At 54.4% G+C, this 11,790-nt stretch overlaps 5 protein-coding genes across 5 annotated transcripts; 3 read left to right on the forward strand and 2 right to left on the reverse strand.

Moving 5' to 3' along the window:
- Nucleotides 1-1,421: 1,421 nt before the first annotated feature.
- Nucleotides 1,422-3,049, reverse strand: LAESUDRAFT_719488 (Ssu72-domain-containing protein). The gene is made up of 7 exons (XM_040907638.1): nt 2,992-3,049; nt 2,441-2,792; nt 2,359-2,390; nt 2,164-2,307; nt 1,968-2,107; nt 1,794-1,912; nt 1,422-1,735 (listed from the first exon to the last, which is right to left on the reverse strand). The coding sequence occupies exons 2-7, from the start codon at nt 2,750-2,752 to the stop codon at nt 1,634-1,636; spliced, it is 849 nt and encodes a 282-aa protein (XP_040770674.1). The 5' UTR covers nt 2,753-2,792; nt 2,992-3,049; the 3' UTR covers nt 1,422-1,633.
- A 273-nt stretch (nt 3,050-3,322) lies between these two features.
- LAESUDRAFT_639796 (uncharacterized protein) lies at nt 3,323-5,080 on the forward strand (the record flags this gene model as incomplete). Its single annotated transcript, XM_040903558.1, has 2 exons — nt 3,323-4,892; nt 4,947-5,080. 2 exons carry the CDS (start codon nt 3,323-3,325, stop codon nt 5,078-5,080), a joined length of 1,704 nt encoding a protein of 567 aa, XP_040770675.1.
- Nucleotides 5,081-5,620: 540 nt separating this feature from the next.
- LAESUDRAFT_719492 (acyl-CoA oxidase) lies at nt 5,621-7,694 on the forward strand. The gene is made up of 9 exons (XM_040907639.1): nt 5,621-5,771; nt 5,829-5,920; nt 5,979-6,079; nt 6,250-6,456; nt 6,511-6,666; nt 6,720-6,902; nt 6,953-6,977; nt 7,033-7,382; nt 7,444-7,694. Exons 1-9 carry the CDS (start codon nt 5,698-5,700, stop codon nt 7,516-7,518), a joined length of 1,263 nt encoding a protein of 420 aa, XP_040770676.1. The 5' UTR covers nt 5,621-5,697; the 3' UTR covers nt 7,519-7,694.
- Nucleotides 7,665-9,172, reverse strand: LAESUDRAFT_690387 (mitochondrial carrier; the record flags this gene model as incomplete). Its single annotated transcript, XM_040906065.1, has 9 exons — nt 9,102-9,172; nt 8,996-9,037; nt 8,858-8,912; nt 8,707-8,799; nt 8,421-8,646; nt 8,188-8,347; nt 7,990-8,102; nt 7,860-7,928; nt 7,665-7,790 (listed from the first exon to the last, which is right to left on the reverse strand). Exons 1-9 carry the CDS (start codon nt 9,130-9,132, stop codon nt 7,665-7,667), a joined length of 915 nt encoding a protein of 304 aa, XP_040770677.1. The 5' UTR covers nt 9,133-9,172.
- Nucleotides 9,173-9,329: 157 nt separating this feature from the next.
- Nucleotides 9,330-11,693, forward strand: LAESUDRAFT_690390 (uncharacterized protein; the record flags this gene model as incomplete). Its single annotated transcript, XM_040906066.1, has 13 exons — nt 9,330-9,507; nt 9,557-9,692; nt 9,802-10,132; nt 10,199-10,381; nt 10,435-10,550; nt 10,608-10,697; nt 10,770-10,789; nt 10,851-11,126; nt 11,191-11,227; nt 11,288-11,322; nt 11,381-11,445; nt 11,510-11,569; nt 11,625-11,693. 13 exons carry the CDS (start codon nt 9,330-9,332, stop codon nt 11,691-11,693), a joined length of 1,596 nt encoding a protein of 531 aa, XP_040770678.1.
- Nucleotides 11,694-11,790: the final 97 nt, after the last annotated feature.

The following is an 11,790-nucleotide window of genomic DNA, read 5'->3' on the forward strand; positions in this document are numbered from 1 at the left end:
CTCATGCACTGCGGCCTCCGCCTAATATGCACAGTCAGCACAGGAACTTTCCTCCTAGTCGATGACACGATGGAGGCCGCCGGGCGGCAACAACTTGGCGTCCGGAGTCGCAGGCCTTGAGAGCAAGCTTCGAGAATAATCACGAGAGTAAACGTCTCGCTTCCGATCGCGCAGATGTGCGAAGTTCGAACCATCCCGGCACGTGGCAGCATGATGAGATTCCACCCGCGAAGCTTCACTGCGGGAGGGCTCCGCCTCGACGGGGGAGTCGCACGGTGCACGGGGAGACTCGTGTGCCTCGCTCGCAAGTATTCATCCACCCGCAATCAGCCAGTCAAGAACCGAAATGTCGCTATCAAAACATGGGATGCTGCAAATGGAGATTCGGCAGGGATGTTCCGACCGAGCGGAGCTTCCATCCACATCCTCATCGTATATGGGAGAGGGGATTCCTCACCAGGCCACCACGCTTGCGGTAAAGTGACACGCTGTGGAGCAGTGGATGGTAACCGCCGAGTCCTGTCCTGCCGGCCAATCATGGCGCATACCTACACGATTCACGGGGTAAGCATTCGGGCCTCTGTGAGAAGCGCAGCGCGAGAGATACTTGCAATGGAGACCCTGAGGCGTCAGACCTAAGACCTGATCTTCCGACAATAGAAGCAAGCTCCGGTGGAAGTGCGGGGCATCAAGCTTCATGCGTTGTTCCGACCTTTCCCGCGAAACAGACTTGGATCCCCAGTCGGTGCAGCTCATCTTAAGCAGGCTAGCTATTCCCACCGAATGGGCTGCACCGGGACCGACGGGATTCGATTTCTGCATAGAACGTTGCTGGAGAGCCACAGGCGTACATATGCATATGCACCGGGTGTTGCATACGTGTTGAAAATCCTTGGCGCGTTCTCAGGGCCGTTGATGAGAGCCCCTCTGCGGGGGTGGGAGGGTGCGTATCCGGGGCGGTGGTGGATATGGAACTGGCAGCTCGCTCAAGGGTGATCACGGAGCATTTCGATCATCGCTCGGTTGCTACTGGGAGAGCTGGGAGAGATGCTGCGCCAAGTGAGTGTATGGGCCCTGTATTTAGAATTAGGTTTACGCACTGTCGTGGTTGGCAGACGAGATCATTCGATGACAGCGGGATCAGTGGGAGGGTCCAACGTCAACGGCAGTGTACTTGACACCCGTATTGCCCCATGCGGCATCATGTAGTGATCGATTCAAACCTGCAGTGTTGAAGTACTTTGATGTTCTCAGAACGCCTGCGGTCAAGCGGCATCGTTCCTTGATGCGCAATAAATCGGTTCAAATATAAAATCTTGAAGTACCTTGATGTTCTCAGAACGCTTGCGGTCAAGGCGGTCAAGCGGTATCGTTCCTTGATGCACGAAAACGTGAACTATATCCTTCGGCTCACTTTCGTCGGAGTAAACGGAGCTGTGCAAGAAATGCAGATAGGATACCATCATCAGGTACGCATACATTTATCAGAGCAGGCTGCCATGACTGCTGGAGCGACATGACTGAAAAATGAGTGAACACAAAATATACATCCGAAACAATAATCATACAACTTCCACGGAAGAGTTTCCATGGGTGTGGAGCACTGCTTTCGTCGCGATGAGCATGTTGAAGATCAATAGTACGCAATGGCGTGCAGCAAACTATGGGAATGCTTCTCCTGTTGTACAGCTAGTATTTTGTCCATGTCCTCGTCTATGTCATCCGAAGCCTCAATCTGCACAGCCGCGTACACCATGAGCATTCACCGACAGTCAAGCCGTGAAATGGCTCACCGCTGCTGCGAGATCAAGAATCGCCTTCCCAGCGATGTGCGCCTCCTCGTGATTGTCTTTGATCTCAATGTTGACGATATGCACCGGTCTGTTGAACTCCCCTCCCCTCGTCAGGAGATCTATGCAGGACGTTAGATACAGCACAATCGTTATAAGCGGAGACTAAAGACTGACCGTCGCACACTGCGTCGAAACATCGTTCCTCGCAGGTGATCACGATGTCGGCTACTGTTTTGCTTTCTTGCCATCGCTCTGGTGCCAGTTTTAATCTACGATTACGGTCTATCATCTGAAGGAGGCCATTCGCCGTGTAACTTGCATATCTCATGGTCAGGCATAAAGCACACTACGATTCTTAGCAGGTACTCACAGTCGAGGGTCTTGTGCCTGCAGCTCTTCGTAAATGTCATTGTAAGGAGTTCCGAATGGGTATATATTGGGCTTGTCTATTGCGGGACCAGGGAGACGGACAGCTGAGCCTGTTCCGTACGAGACAACTCGGTACCCCGCCTTTCTACACGGCGCGTGAGAGCTCCGACGAGCGACATATAATCGTGCTACTTACGACAAAACGTAGTGGCCCTCCATGGACCGATTCTGCCCGCCAAATCAGCGTACGAAGACGGCGCCAGTTGAAGACTGCATACCTGATTACTAGCACACACCACGCAAAACAACGGCCGCGGCTTATAGATGGGAGGTTTCGGAGGCTGCGGCTTAGGTATCGACGCTGCTCCGCGGGCTTCCTCGGCGAGCTGCTGGTTCGACAGTGCGCCGCCAGGATACTGTGGCGGCGTCGCCGTCGGGTATGGCGGGAGGTTGCTCGGTATGCCCTGAGGATATGGGATGGGTGCCTGTGGCGGTGGTTGCGCGTGCGCGGGGGGATTGGATTGCATGCGCTGGAGACGGGGATCGGATGCACGCGCTAGGCGAGGGTCTCGCGCCCTTCTTGGATCCATGTTCGTAGATTTCCAAACGTTCACGCCTTACAATCGCCGTCTGTCAAAAAATATTCGTCAGTTCAGAGTACGCCTTGCCGGCTGGACGAGTAAATAAAGCAACTTCAGCAGTATCTAGAACATTCATAGTCTCCCTTTCAACCCAGCGAGGTGCTTGGTAAGCGCAACGAGAATAGTGCGGGTCGATTAAGATTCCACTCTGAATCATCTTTAGAGCATAAGAGAGATTTCTTAGTTACCTGAATGGTCCGAAGGTGAAGATATTCTTGGTAGCAAAGAAACGAGAGTGAGCCGATGCGCGAAAAGCCTGAAGCGCTCGCTGGACGGGATATATGTGGCCTCCACGTGGCTCGACTATCGCTCAAGCGCCCACGCCACCAGGCGACGAAGCTGCCGCATTTGGCACGTCGTAACACTGCTACTACATCTCACGCATTCCTGTCGCAGATCGTGCACGTTCAGTTCAAGAGCATTGTAATAACAGACCGGTCTGTTACAGCTTGCTACCCAGGTCGCTAACGAAATCGTTATGTAGGTTACAGTGGTCCGTAATTACTTGCATCAGCTGAGATGTCAGACTCAGATGATCGACTGCGCTACCGCCGCCAGCCAACTCCAGAAGACGTCCTCGCCGCGCGGGCAGAAATACGAGAACATGAGAACGCCATCTCCGGCATCCAGGAGCACATCACCGGCCTCCTCTTGCAAGTGCAGCGCCTCCGCCGAGAGCAGGAGAAGCACCAGGCAGCCATCAACAAATGCAAGGGCGTAATCACACTCGCGCGACGCATCCCCGAGGAGCTCCTCGCGAAGATATTTGAGCAGTGCGTCGCGGACGGCTGGTCGCGCTCGCCCATCACCGTCTCGCACGTATGCTCTGCGTGGAGGAAGGCGGCATGCACGCCAAGGGTGTGGTCACACGTCTACGTGAACTGCCCGTCGCCCGACGCGCTCGACCGTACGCGCTTCTGGCTTGGCATGGCGCGCCAGGCGCCGCTCGATATCACCGTCGTGACGGGTTGGTGCCCCGACTGGCAGCTCGGCGAGGTCATGGAGATCCTCTTGCAGCATATGCGCCAGTGGCGCACGTTCGTGATCGAGTCGCCCGACTCGACGCAGGTGGACCACATTCTCTCGTGCATCGCGCGCATTCGTGTGCCCCGTGGGGCGTGCCTGCCAAACCTGCGCGAGGTCTACATCGCGACGGAAGTCCATTTCGAGGATCCTACTGATAGCGAGGATAACCCGCCCGACACGTTCGAAGATGCGTTCGGTCCGCACAACGCACCCAAGCTCTCTGCTCTGCTCTACACATCCAACGTTCTCCCGCTCTGCATACCCGACAAGCCCACATTCCCCTCTCACCTCACCAGACTCGACCTCACGTTTACTGAGAGCCTCTTTCAACGCCCGTTAGCCGCCGAATCCCTGCTCACGCTCTTCGAGGGTGTCCCAGAACTGCGCTCCCTCGCACTCGCGATGCCGCTGATGTATGTCCAGCCCTTCGTCCCCGAAGTCGACGCCTCGCGGACAGTGTGCTTAGCACACCTAGAGGAATTGTCGATGTACGGGCCGACGGACATGAACGGGTTTCTCCCGCATATGCGCGCACCGAGCCTGCGCCGGCTGCACCTCCGCTCTCTCGAAGACGTCGGATACCGCCAGCAGCCGCTCGGGCCGAGTCTCCTGCGGTTCCTCTACGGAAAAGAAGGGACCATCACGGAGCACGAAGACGGTCCACTGTCGATCGAGTTGTTGGAGCTGCACGACATCGATTTGACCCCGGAAGCGTTCGTAGAGTGTTTCGAGGCACTTTCAAATTTGCGCGAGCTGCGGCTGCACGAGTCGTCTCTTTCGGACGCGATGCTCGCGCTGCTCCAAGACCCGCAGGGGCTCTGTCCACGGCTGACCCGCCTCGATCTGCGGTGGTGCGGGCACCTGAGCGGCAGGGCGCTCGTCGAGCTCGTGCGGAGCAGGCTCCGCCCCGATGGCGCGCAGAAAGCTGATGATGCGTCCGCTGCAGATCCTATCAGCGAGGTTGCCATCATTAATTGTTGTTTCGTTGAGGAGCCGGATGTGATGGACATGGCGGCGATGACGGTCTGTCGGGTGGTGATGCGCGAGGGGGATGACTACTGTCGTAAGTGATGTTTGGCATGATGTCCGAGAGAATGGTCAACTGAATGGGATGTAGGTATGAGAGGCTGCTGCGACAATTCACGGTATAGGACGCGGCTGCGTTTGAAGCATGCGGACAATATCATTAGGCATGCAGAGCGATCCCAGGGAGATGAACGATGGATGGTACCGATACGATTGGTTGTTTGAAGATGTTACGGCGGACTGCTTCGGCGTTACCTTTCACTTCGCTCTCGTAGAGTTCTTGGATGGATATCACGCATTGCAACCTAGTATTTCTCCTTATGCTGGTTAAGTTCATGATTTTAGAGTCTCATTCTTGTGGCGGCCTCCCGCCATCGGCCCGTTGATCAATACATCTTTACTGTCAGTGCTAGAACGGCTACGTTATATATGAAACTGAGAAGCAATGCTAAGTATTCACAGCATACATACTACTACCTACCGTGGTGACCCATCATCATGCACGCACCTATCGGTGGACATAGAATTACTAGTTGACGGCTCCTTTTAGCCTGGAACCCTTTTTTTCTGGCCTGGTTGCTGCCTTGATGAACTCGTTTGGCTACATGTATACAAACACCTGATATCTGTAACGTTCATAAGGTATACAATGATCCTCGACGAACTTCGTACGAAACGGAGCTCGATCAATCGGCAAGGAGCATGCCGGAGCCGAAAGCGCGTGATTACCCCAGACATTCCCCCGCCCCCGCGTTCGCGTTTCACGGCATCTCATATATACCGCTCCTTGTCAGGGCCTGAGTCCGCATCGTTTTCCTCCTCAATCTCCTCTCCGTGCAAAAATGTTGCGAGCAGCATCGAAGGCCGTCGGGCACAGCGTTCGCCGCAGCGCGGCTGCTCCAAGTGTTGCCGCTAGGTCAGTGCACCTCGAGTGTCGATGCCGCAGGATTTGTGGGGTTGAGAATTTCTCCAGGTCATTCTCCGTCTCACAGGCGGCATGGTCGGAGCCCCCCGTGAACTCGCTTGACTCGTTCACAGAGGAGGAGCAAATGTTGCGGGAGTCTGGTGATTAGTCCCCTGATGCATTTACAGAGCTGTCGTCCACCCTAACAATTTCGCATAGTGGCACGCTTTGCGCAGGATGTCGTCGCCCCTAAAGTCAGGGAGATGGACGAAAATGAAATGATGGACCCAACTGTTGTCAAGGGTCTCTTCGAGCAAGGGGTATGTCGGCCATTTCTCATCGCGTACATCGACGTTCAGTTCTATTCCCGCAATCAATCATGACGTCGCACAAGTAATCATATATCAGGAATGCCTGATATTGTGATTGACATGAACTGAACGTCGATGGACTATATGCGCTTAACTAGAGGTACTAATTGACTTTCCAGCTGATGGGTATTGAGACAAGCAGCGAGTTCGGTGGCGCCGAGTCGTCCTTCACCTCCGCCATCATCGCCATCGAGGAGCTAGCCAAAGTCGACCCCTCCGTCTCCGTCTTGTGTGACGTGCACAACACACTCGTCAATACGATTCTGCGCAAATATGCAAATAAGGAGCAGCAGCAGAAGTGGCTCCCGCTACTGTCAGAGTCCAAGGTATGCCTTCCAGTTCTGAGACAATTGGTGTTCGTCCGGCTGACGTCTGTGTAGCTCGGCTCGTTCTGCTTATCGGAAGCGGCATCTGGATCGGACGCGTTTGCGCTACAGACGCGTGCGGTCAAAGATGGCGACCATTGGGTTATCAATGGCAGCAAGATGTGGATTACGAACTCGTATGAGGCGGACGTCTTCCTGATCTTTGCCAACGTCAGCCCCGTATCAGCACTTAATTCTGAACACGACTAATTGGCGCGTTCTAGGCGGACCCAAGCAAAGGCTACAAGGGCATTACCTGCTTCATCGCAACGAAGGACATGGGCATCGAGATCGCGAAGAAGGAGCAGAAGCTCGGTATACGCGCCTCGTCTACGTGCTCGCTCAGTTTTGATGATTTGCGCGTGCCCGAGGAGAATGTCATTGGCGGAGTCGGCAAGGGATACAAGGTCAGCCTTTTGAGCACTGAAATCGCTTATCGCTGAATGGTCCCATTCAGATTGCCATTGAAATTTTGAATGAAGGTACTTATCGCGTTTATTTCCCAATGCACTGCGAAACTCACTTACCATTCCGTAGGCCGCATCGGCATCGCCGCACAAATGCTTGGTCTTGCACAAGGGGCATTCGAAAAAGCCGTGCCGTACACTCTCCAGCGAACGCAGTTCGGTCAGCCCGTCGGCACATTCCAAGGTCTGTCCTTCCAGCAAGCACGCGCAGCGACGGAGATCGAGGCAGCGCGCTTGCTGACGTACAACGCTGCACGTCGGAAGGAGGAGGGCCGTCCGTTCGTACAGCAGGCGGCGATGGCGAAGCTGTATGCGAGCGAAGTCGCGCAGCGCGTGTCGGGCGCGGCGATCGAGTGGGCGGGTGGCGTTGGCTTCACGAGGGAGACGGGCATTGAGAAGTACTGGAGAGACTCGAAGATCGTGAGTAGATTGTACAGCGATGTTTGCAAGATGCGTTCGCTGATACGTTTGTCCTTGATAGGGTGCCATCTACGAGGGCACGTCCAACATCCAGCTCCTGACGATCGCGAAGCTTATCCAGAAGCAATATTCATGACACCTTTCCACTATCTCGCCTCGCGAACTCGGTGCTGTGGTCATTACTACACTTATTTCAACAGTGGTCTCAATGTACACTATGTAGATCTGCACAACGATAGCGATTAAACGATGATGAGGTCGAGGATTCCGCTACGTATGAAGCTAACGTTGAGATGTCCGCATAAACATAAGTACGCCCTCGTACGTCGCCCATGCAATGGCCGAATTGGGCAGTTTCCGCAGGATGCGTAGGACTGCTCCGTCGTAGAAGCCGGGTATGCCTCGTTGCTGAGTAGCGGTGAGCAATGCATGATCAATCATGAGACGGTGCTCAACTGTCGAGCGTAGCACACTCACGCGGTAGATCGTCGTGACGGTCCTCAGCAAGCCGTGATATCTGTCTTCGGTGCGGACTTGCATCTTTGTCTATCCCAATAGGTCATGACGAGTCTGGGGATTGCCACATGAAGGCGACTGAGCAGCATACCTTGATGACATCGAACGGATGCGTGGCGAGGCTAGCAATCATCCCTGCAGCTCCGGCAGAGAAGCTATGTATGCCGGTCGAGTACGCCGACGAGGTCGGTGAGACGACACTAGCTGTGCAGAGCGTCAATCGCTACACTCCCTGACGTTACCGAGAAGAGATGAAAGCGGTCAGGACGGACGCGGCGCGGGGACACACCTACTTCCGCCTTGATTTGCTCGTAGAAGAGTACGAAGAGCCCCGCGTAGGGTGCATCGCGGAGGGACGCGGCGAGAATGCCGCGGAAGAGCTCCGAAGGGCCTGCGCGGATGAGGCTACCAAGGGCGCGGAAGACACTGGTATATGCGTATAGGTCACTCTAGGTGCAATTAGGGTAAGACGATCTGGATGTATGAGCGGCTAAGCTAGGAGCGTAGTGACTGAGAGCCCACCTCGTAGCGTGCCTTGAGCACTGCGAAAGGGTTGAGCAGGGCCCCGATGGCGACGCGCGTCGTTGCGCCCGCGAGAAGGTTTCCCTGCTTGTTAAGCTTGGGAAGGACCGAGCCTGAGTGTGTGCGCTCCGTGGCTGGTGTCGGGAGAGCAAAGTAGCGAGTAGAGGCGAGGAGCGTCCGGGTGTAGTTCAGGCCGGTAAAGTATAGTGCAACTCCAGGGACGTTTCTTAATAGGAGGTGGGAAGGAATGAGAGGAGACGACTTGTATGAGCGGGAGATGAAATACCGTAGGAGCGTGGGTGATGTTCCTCTCCATAGGCCGAGCACTCCTTCGCTCTTGACTATATCACGGGCAATAGATACAATGGTTCCGGCAGGCCTATGGAGGAGTACATGAATATATAAAGATCACATGTAAAGAAAGAAAGTTCACGGACCTTGGCCCATGCATTGTTCCGTCGCCTTGCTGCAGGCGGGTTTTCAGAAGATCGACTGCATTCAGTACGATGTCATTGCAGAGACCAGAGAGTGAGATGCATTAGAATGAATATCACTTCATATGTTTGATGGCTTACGCGGTTGAAGACATATGCTCGACGCGAACCCAGAAACAGCACCTTAGTCGGAAACGAAGACGAGTGAGCTCCCAATGGCACCGTGCATCTCATGCGGGTGACACACCTGACAGCAGGTGTTGACCAACATCGTTCATTAGTATTTTAATGTTCGAGTATGTTGCTTTTCCAGGCTCGTTGAACGGGAAAAGAATAGGGAAAACAGGGTTTCTCACAAATATGAAAGCAGACGCGACGCGTAGAGCGCGTCAAGTAAGTCGTAGAGATACGCGTTCGTCACGTGCATCGCGACATCCCCTTATGTTACTCGGAGTCCTTCGCGGTGCGCAGGTTCATGTCTTTTCGTCCGCTCGTCGCAGTTGGCAGAGTCCTGCGTGCGCAGCATCTCTCAACACTCCCAAGGTGTGCTCGTAGACAAAGATCATATGCTACACATGCCTTGGCGCTAGCGAACGCGGCCGTCAAACCCTCCAAATTCGGGCAGCCACTACATCCGTCTCATCCACATCTCCGTGAGTGGCAAACGGCATATTCATATCAGCTTACGTTGAAGATGATCAGTGAAGGAGGGGGAAATTACTCCCGGGATTACCGCGGTAGAATATGAGCACAGAAGGCGCTCTCTCATGGAAAGTCTCCCGGACGGCAGTCTGGTCCTCTCGTTTGCGGGAGACGTCAAGTATATGAGTGGTCGTGCGTGGGTCAATACGTCGATGTGATGCAAAATTGCTAAGTAGACTGCTTGTGGCAGAAATATTGTAAGCAGCGCGTTCCCTACCGCCAGGGTGCCGCTCACCCCCTTGCAGCTACAAGTACCGTCAGGCATCCGACTTTTGGTATCTCACCGGATTTGAGGAGCCAGAGGCTGTTTTGGTCCTTCAAAAGAAGCCTTCCAACGAGCGTGGGTACCGGGCTATCCTTTTCCACCGGTTACCCGACCCAGCGCAAGCAATATGGGATGGTGCGCGCACGTCTTCGGGGGACATCGTGAACATGTTCGGTCTGGACGAAGCGAAAGATGTCCAACAGCTACCAGGCGTGCTCACAAAGCTCTTGAGTGACGCGGAGCATGTATATGTAGATATGCCGGCTCGAAATAACCGTCACCGCACGCAAGGTCTCCGCTCACTATTCAAGGTGCGTTTGTGACGATTGAAGATGAGAAAATCCGGCCATTGAACATTGAACGTGCACGTTCTGCAGTACATGGGAAGTGCCTTCACCTCGCAGAAAGGCTCAATGCAGGATTCCGTCTTGGACTCGCTCGGTGCTCTCAAACCCCGTCCACTCGCTCCAGAGGTCGGACGTCTGCGTTCAATCAAGAGCACGGCAGAACAGCAGGTTATGCGTGCCGCCGCAGATGTTAGCGCGCGTGCGCATTACCGCGTATGTCCCTTCAGCTGCTCCGTGCTAGTGCCCGATACCGATACTGCTGCCAGACGATGCGCTTCGTGGAGCCCGGTATGTCCGAGCACGACGTCGCTGCATATTTTGAGTATGTATGCGCTCGCATGGGCGCCCAGCGCCCTGCGTATGTCCCTGTTGTCGCTTCTGGGTATGTATAGCATGTCGCTGTCAAAGTCGTGCGAGGAAGTTGACGCGCTGCATGCAGTCCGAACGCGTTGGCGATCCATTACACTGCAAATAACCAGCTCATTAGAGAGAATGAGATGATCCTTATGGATGCAGCATGTGAATACAAGTAAGCCTCTTGCAATCCGCGTCCAGATGATCACGTTGCCGTGTACATGCGAAGCTCACGCCCTTGGCGCAGTGGCTACGCATCAGATATCAGTGCGTCTCGAGGAAGCAACCTCTTTGAATTCATGCTCTGACAACCTCTTCTGCTGCGCAGCTCGCACATTCCCGGTCTCAGGCAAGTTCACACCGGCACAGCGCGAGCTCTATGGTGCCGTCCTGCATGCGCAAAAGCACCTCATCACGCTCTGTACTGTGCACTCGGGGTTCTCGATCTCGCAGATCCACCAGAAAAGCGTCGAGTTTCTTCGCATCGAGCTTGCCGCCATCGGCTTTACAGACTTTGCGCAGTGGGATGGTGCGGTGGGGTCGAAGGTCCAGAAACAGATGGGGGAGTGTTACCCGCATTTTGTCGGGCATCCAGTCGGCATTGGTGAGTACTGAATGGATCACAGGTCATGTTCGGTCCAGTAACAGGTCTGGCTCTGGAATGGTAGATCTGCACGAGTCCAGCCACTTCGATAGGCATCAGCCGTATGTCGCATGCTGGCCTTCTTCTCTTGATTTACTGACTGCTTGTTGTGTGCATGATAGACTCAAGCCGGGTATGGTGATTACCATCGAGCCAGGTACATTCACAAAGACATCGACAGCTACGCACTGCTCATTTACTCCCCCCACGTTTAGGCCTTTATATTCCGCCCACACCATACTTCCCCACGAGATTCCATAACTTAGGCGTCCGCATAGAGGTACGCATACTGGTTACACAATGATCGTTCGCTGACCCACACGCGTGCTCGTACATATGTACAGGACCAGGTGCTCGTCGGCGAGCATGAACCTGTCGTGCTCACAGTGAATGCGCCGAAGGAGGTACGTACTACCCCCACGAGTCGGGGTTTGTCACGATAGCTGACCTCCTTTGCAGATTGACGATGTCGAGGCAGCCTGTCAGAGGCTCTTACCGCTGCAGGACGAATTTCGCACTGATGTCTGAGAGACTACAAGGTTTGCTTGCATGAAAATCTAATCACATAAGATATGCAACGCGCAGTCGAGGATTATCTATGCTATTAAACAAACCCCTCATCCGG

The sequence above is a fragment of the Laetiporus sulphureus genome, assembly GCF_001632365.1.
Source record: "Laetiporus sulphureus 93-53 unplaced genomic scaffold LAESUscaffold_1, whole genome shotgun sequence".
Taxonomy (NCBI): Eukaryota; Fungi; Basidiomycota; class Agaricomycetes; order Polyporales; family Laetiporaceae; genus Laetiporus; species Laetiporus sulphureus.

What these genes read in the sequence shown, in the direction of transcription:
- LAESUDRAFT_719492 (XM_040907639.1), top strand. Translation starts at nt 5,698, where the DNA reads ATGTTGCGAGCAGCATCGAAGGCCGTCGGGCACAGCGTTCGCCGCAGC. An exon ending in GCTCCAAGTGTTGCCGCTAG is followed by an intron (nt 5,772 to 5,828) that starts GTCAGTGCACCT and finishes GAATTTCTCCAG; the next exon opens with GTCATTCTCCGTCTCACAGG. An exon ending in GCAAATGTTGCGGGAGTCTG is followed by an intron (nt 5,921 to 5,978) that starts GTGATTAGTCCC and finishes AATTTCGCATAG; the next exon opens with TGGCACGCTTTGCGCAGGAT.
- LAESUDRAFT_719488 (XM_040907638.1), bottom strand. Translation starts at nt 2,752, where the DNA reads ATGGATCCAAGAAGGGCGCGAGACCCTCGCCTAGCGCGTGCATCCGAT. An exon ending in TGGTGTGTGCTAGTAATCAG is followed by an intron (nt 2,391 to 2,440) that starts GTATGCAGTCTT and finishes TTTGGCGGGCAG; the next exon opens with AATCGGTCCATGGAGGGCCA. An exon ending in GAGGGCCACTACGTTTTGTC is followed by an intron (nt 2,308 to 2,358) that starts GTAAGTAGCACG and finishes CGCGCCGTGTAG; the next exon opens with AAAGGCGGGGTACCGAGTTG.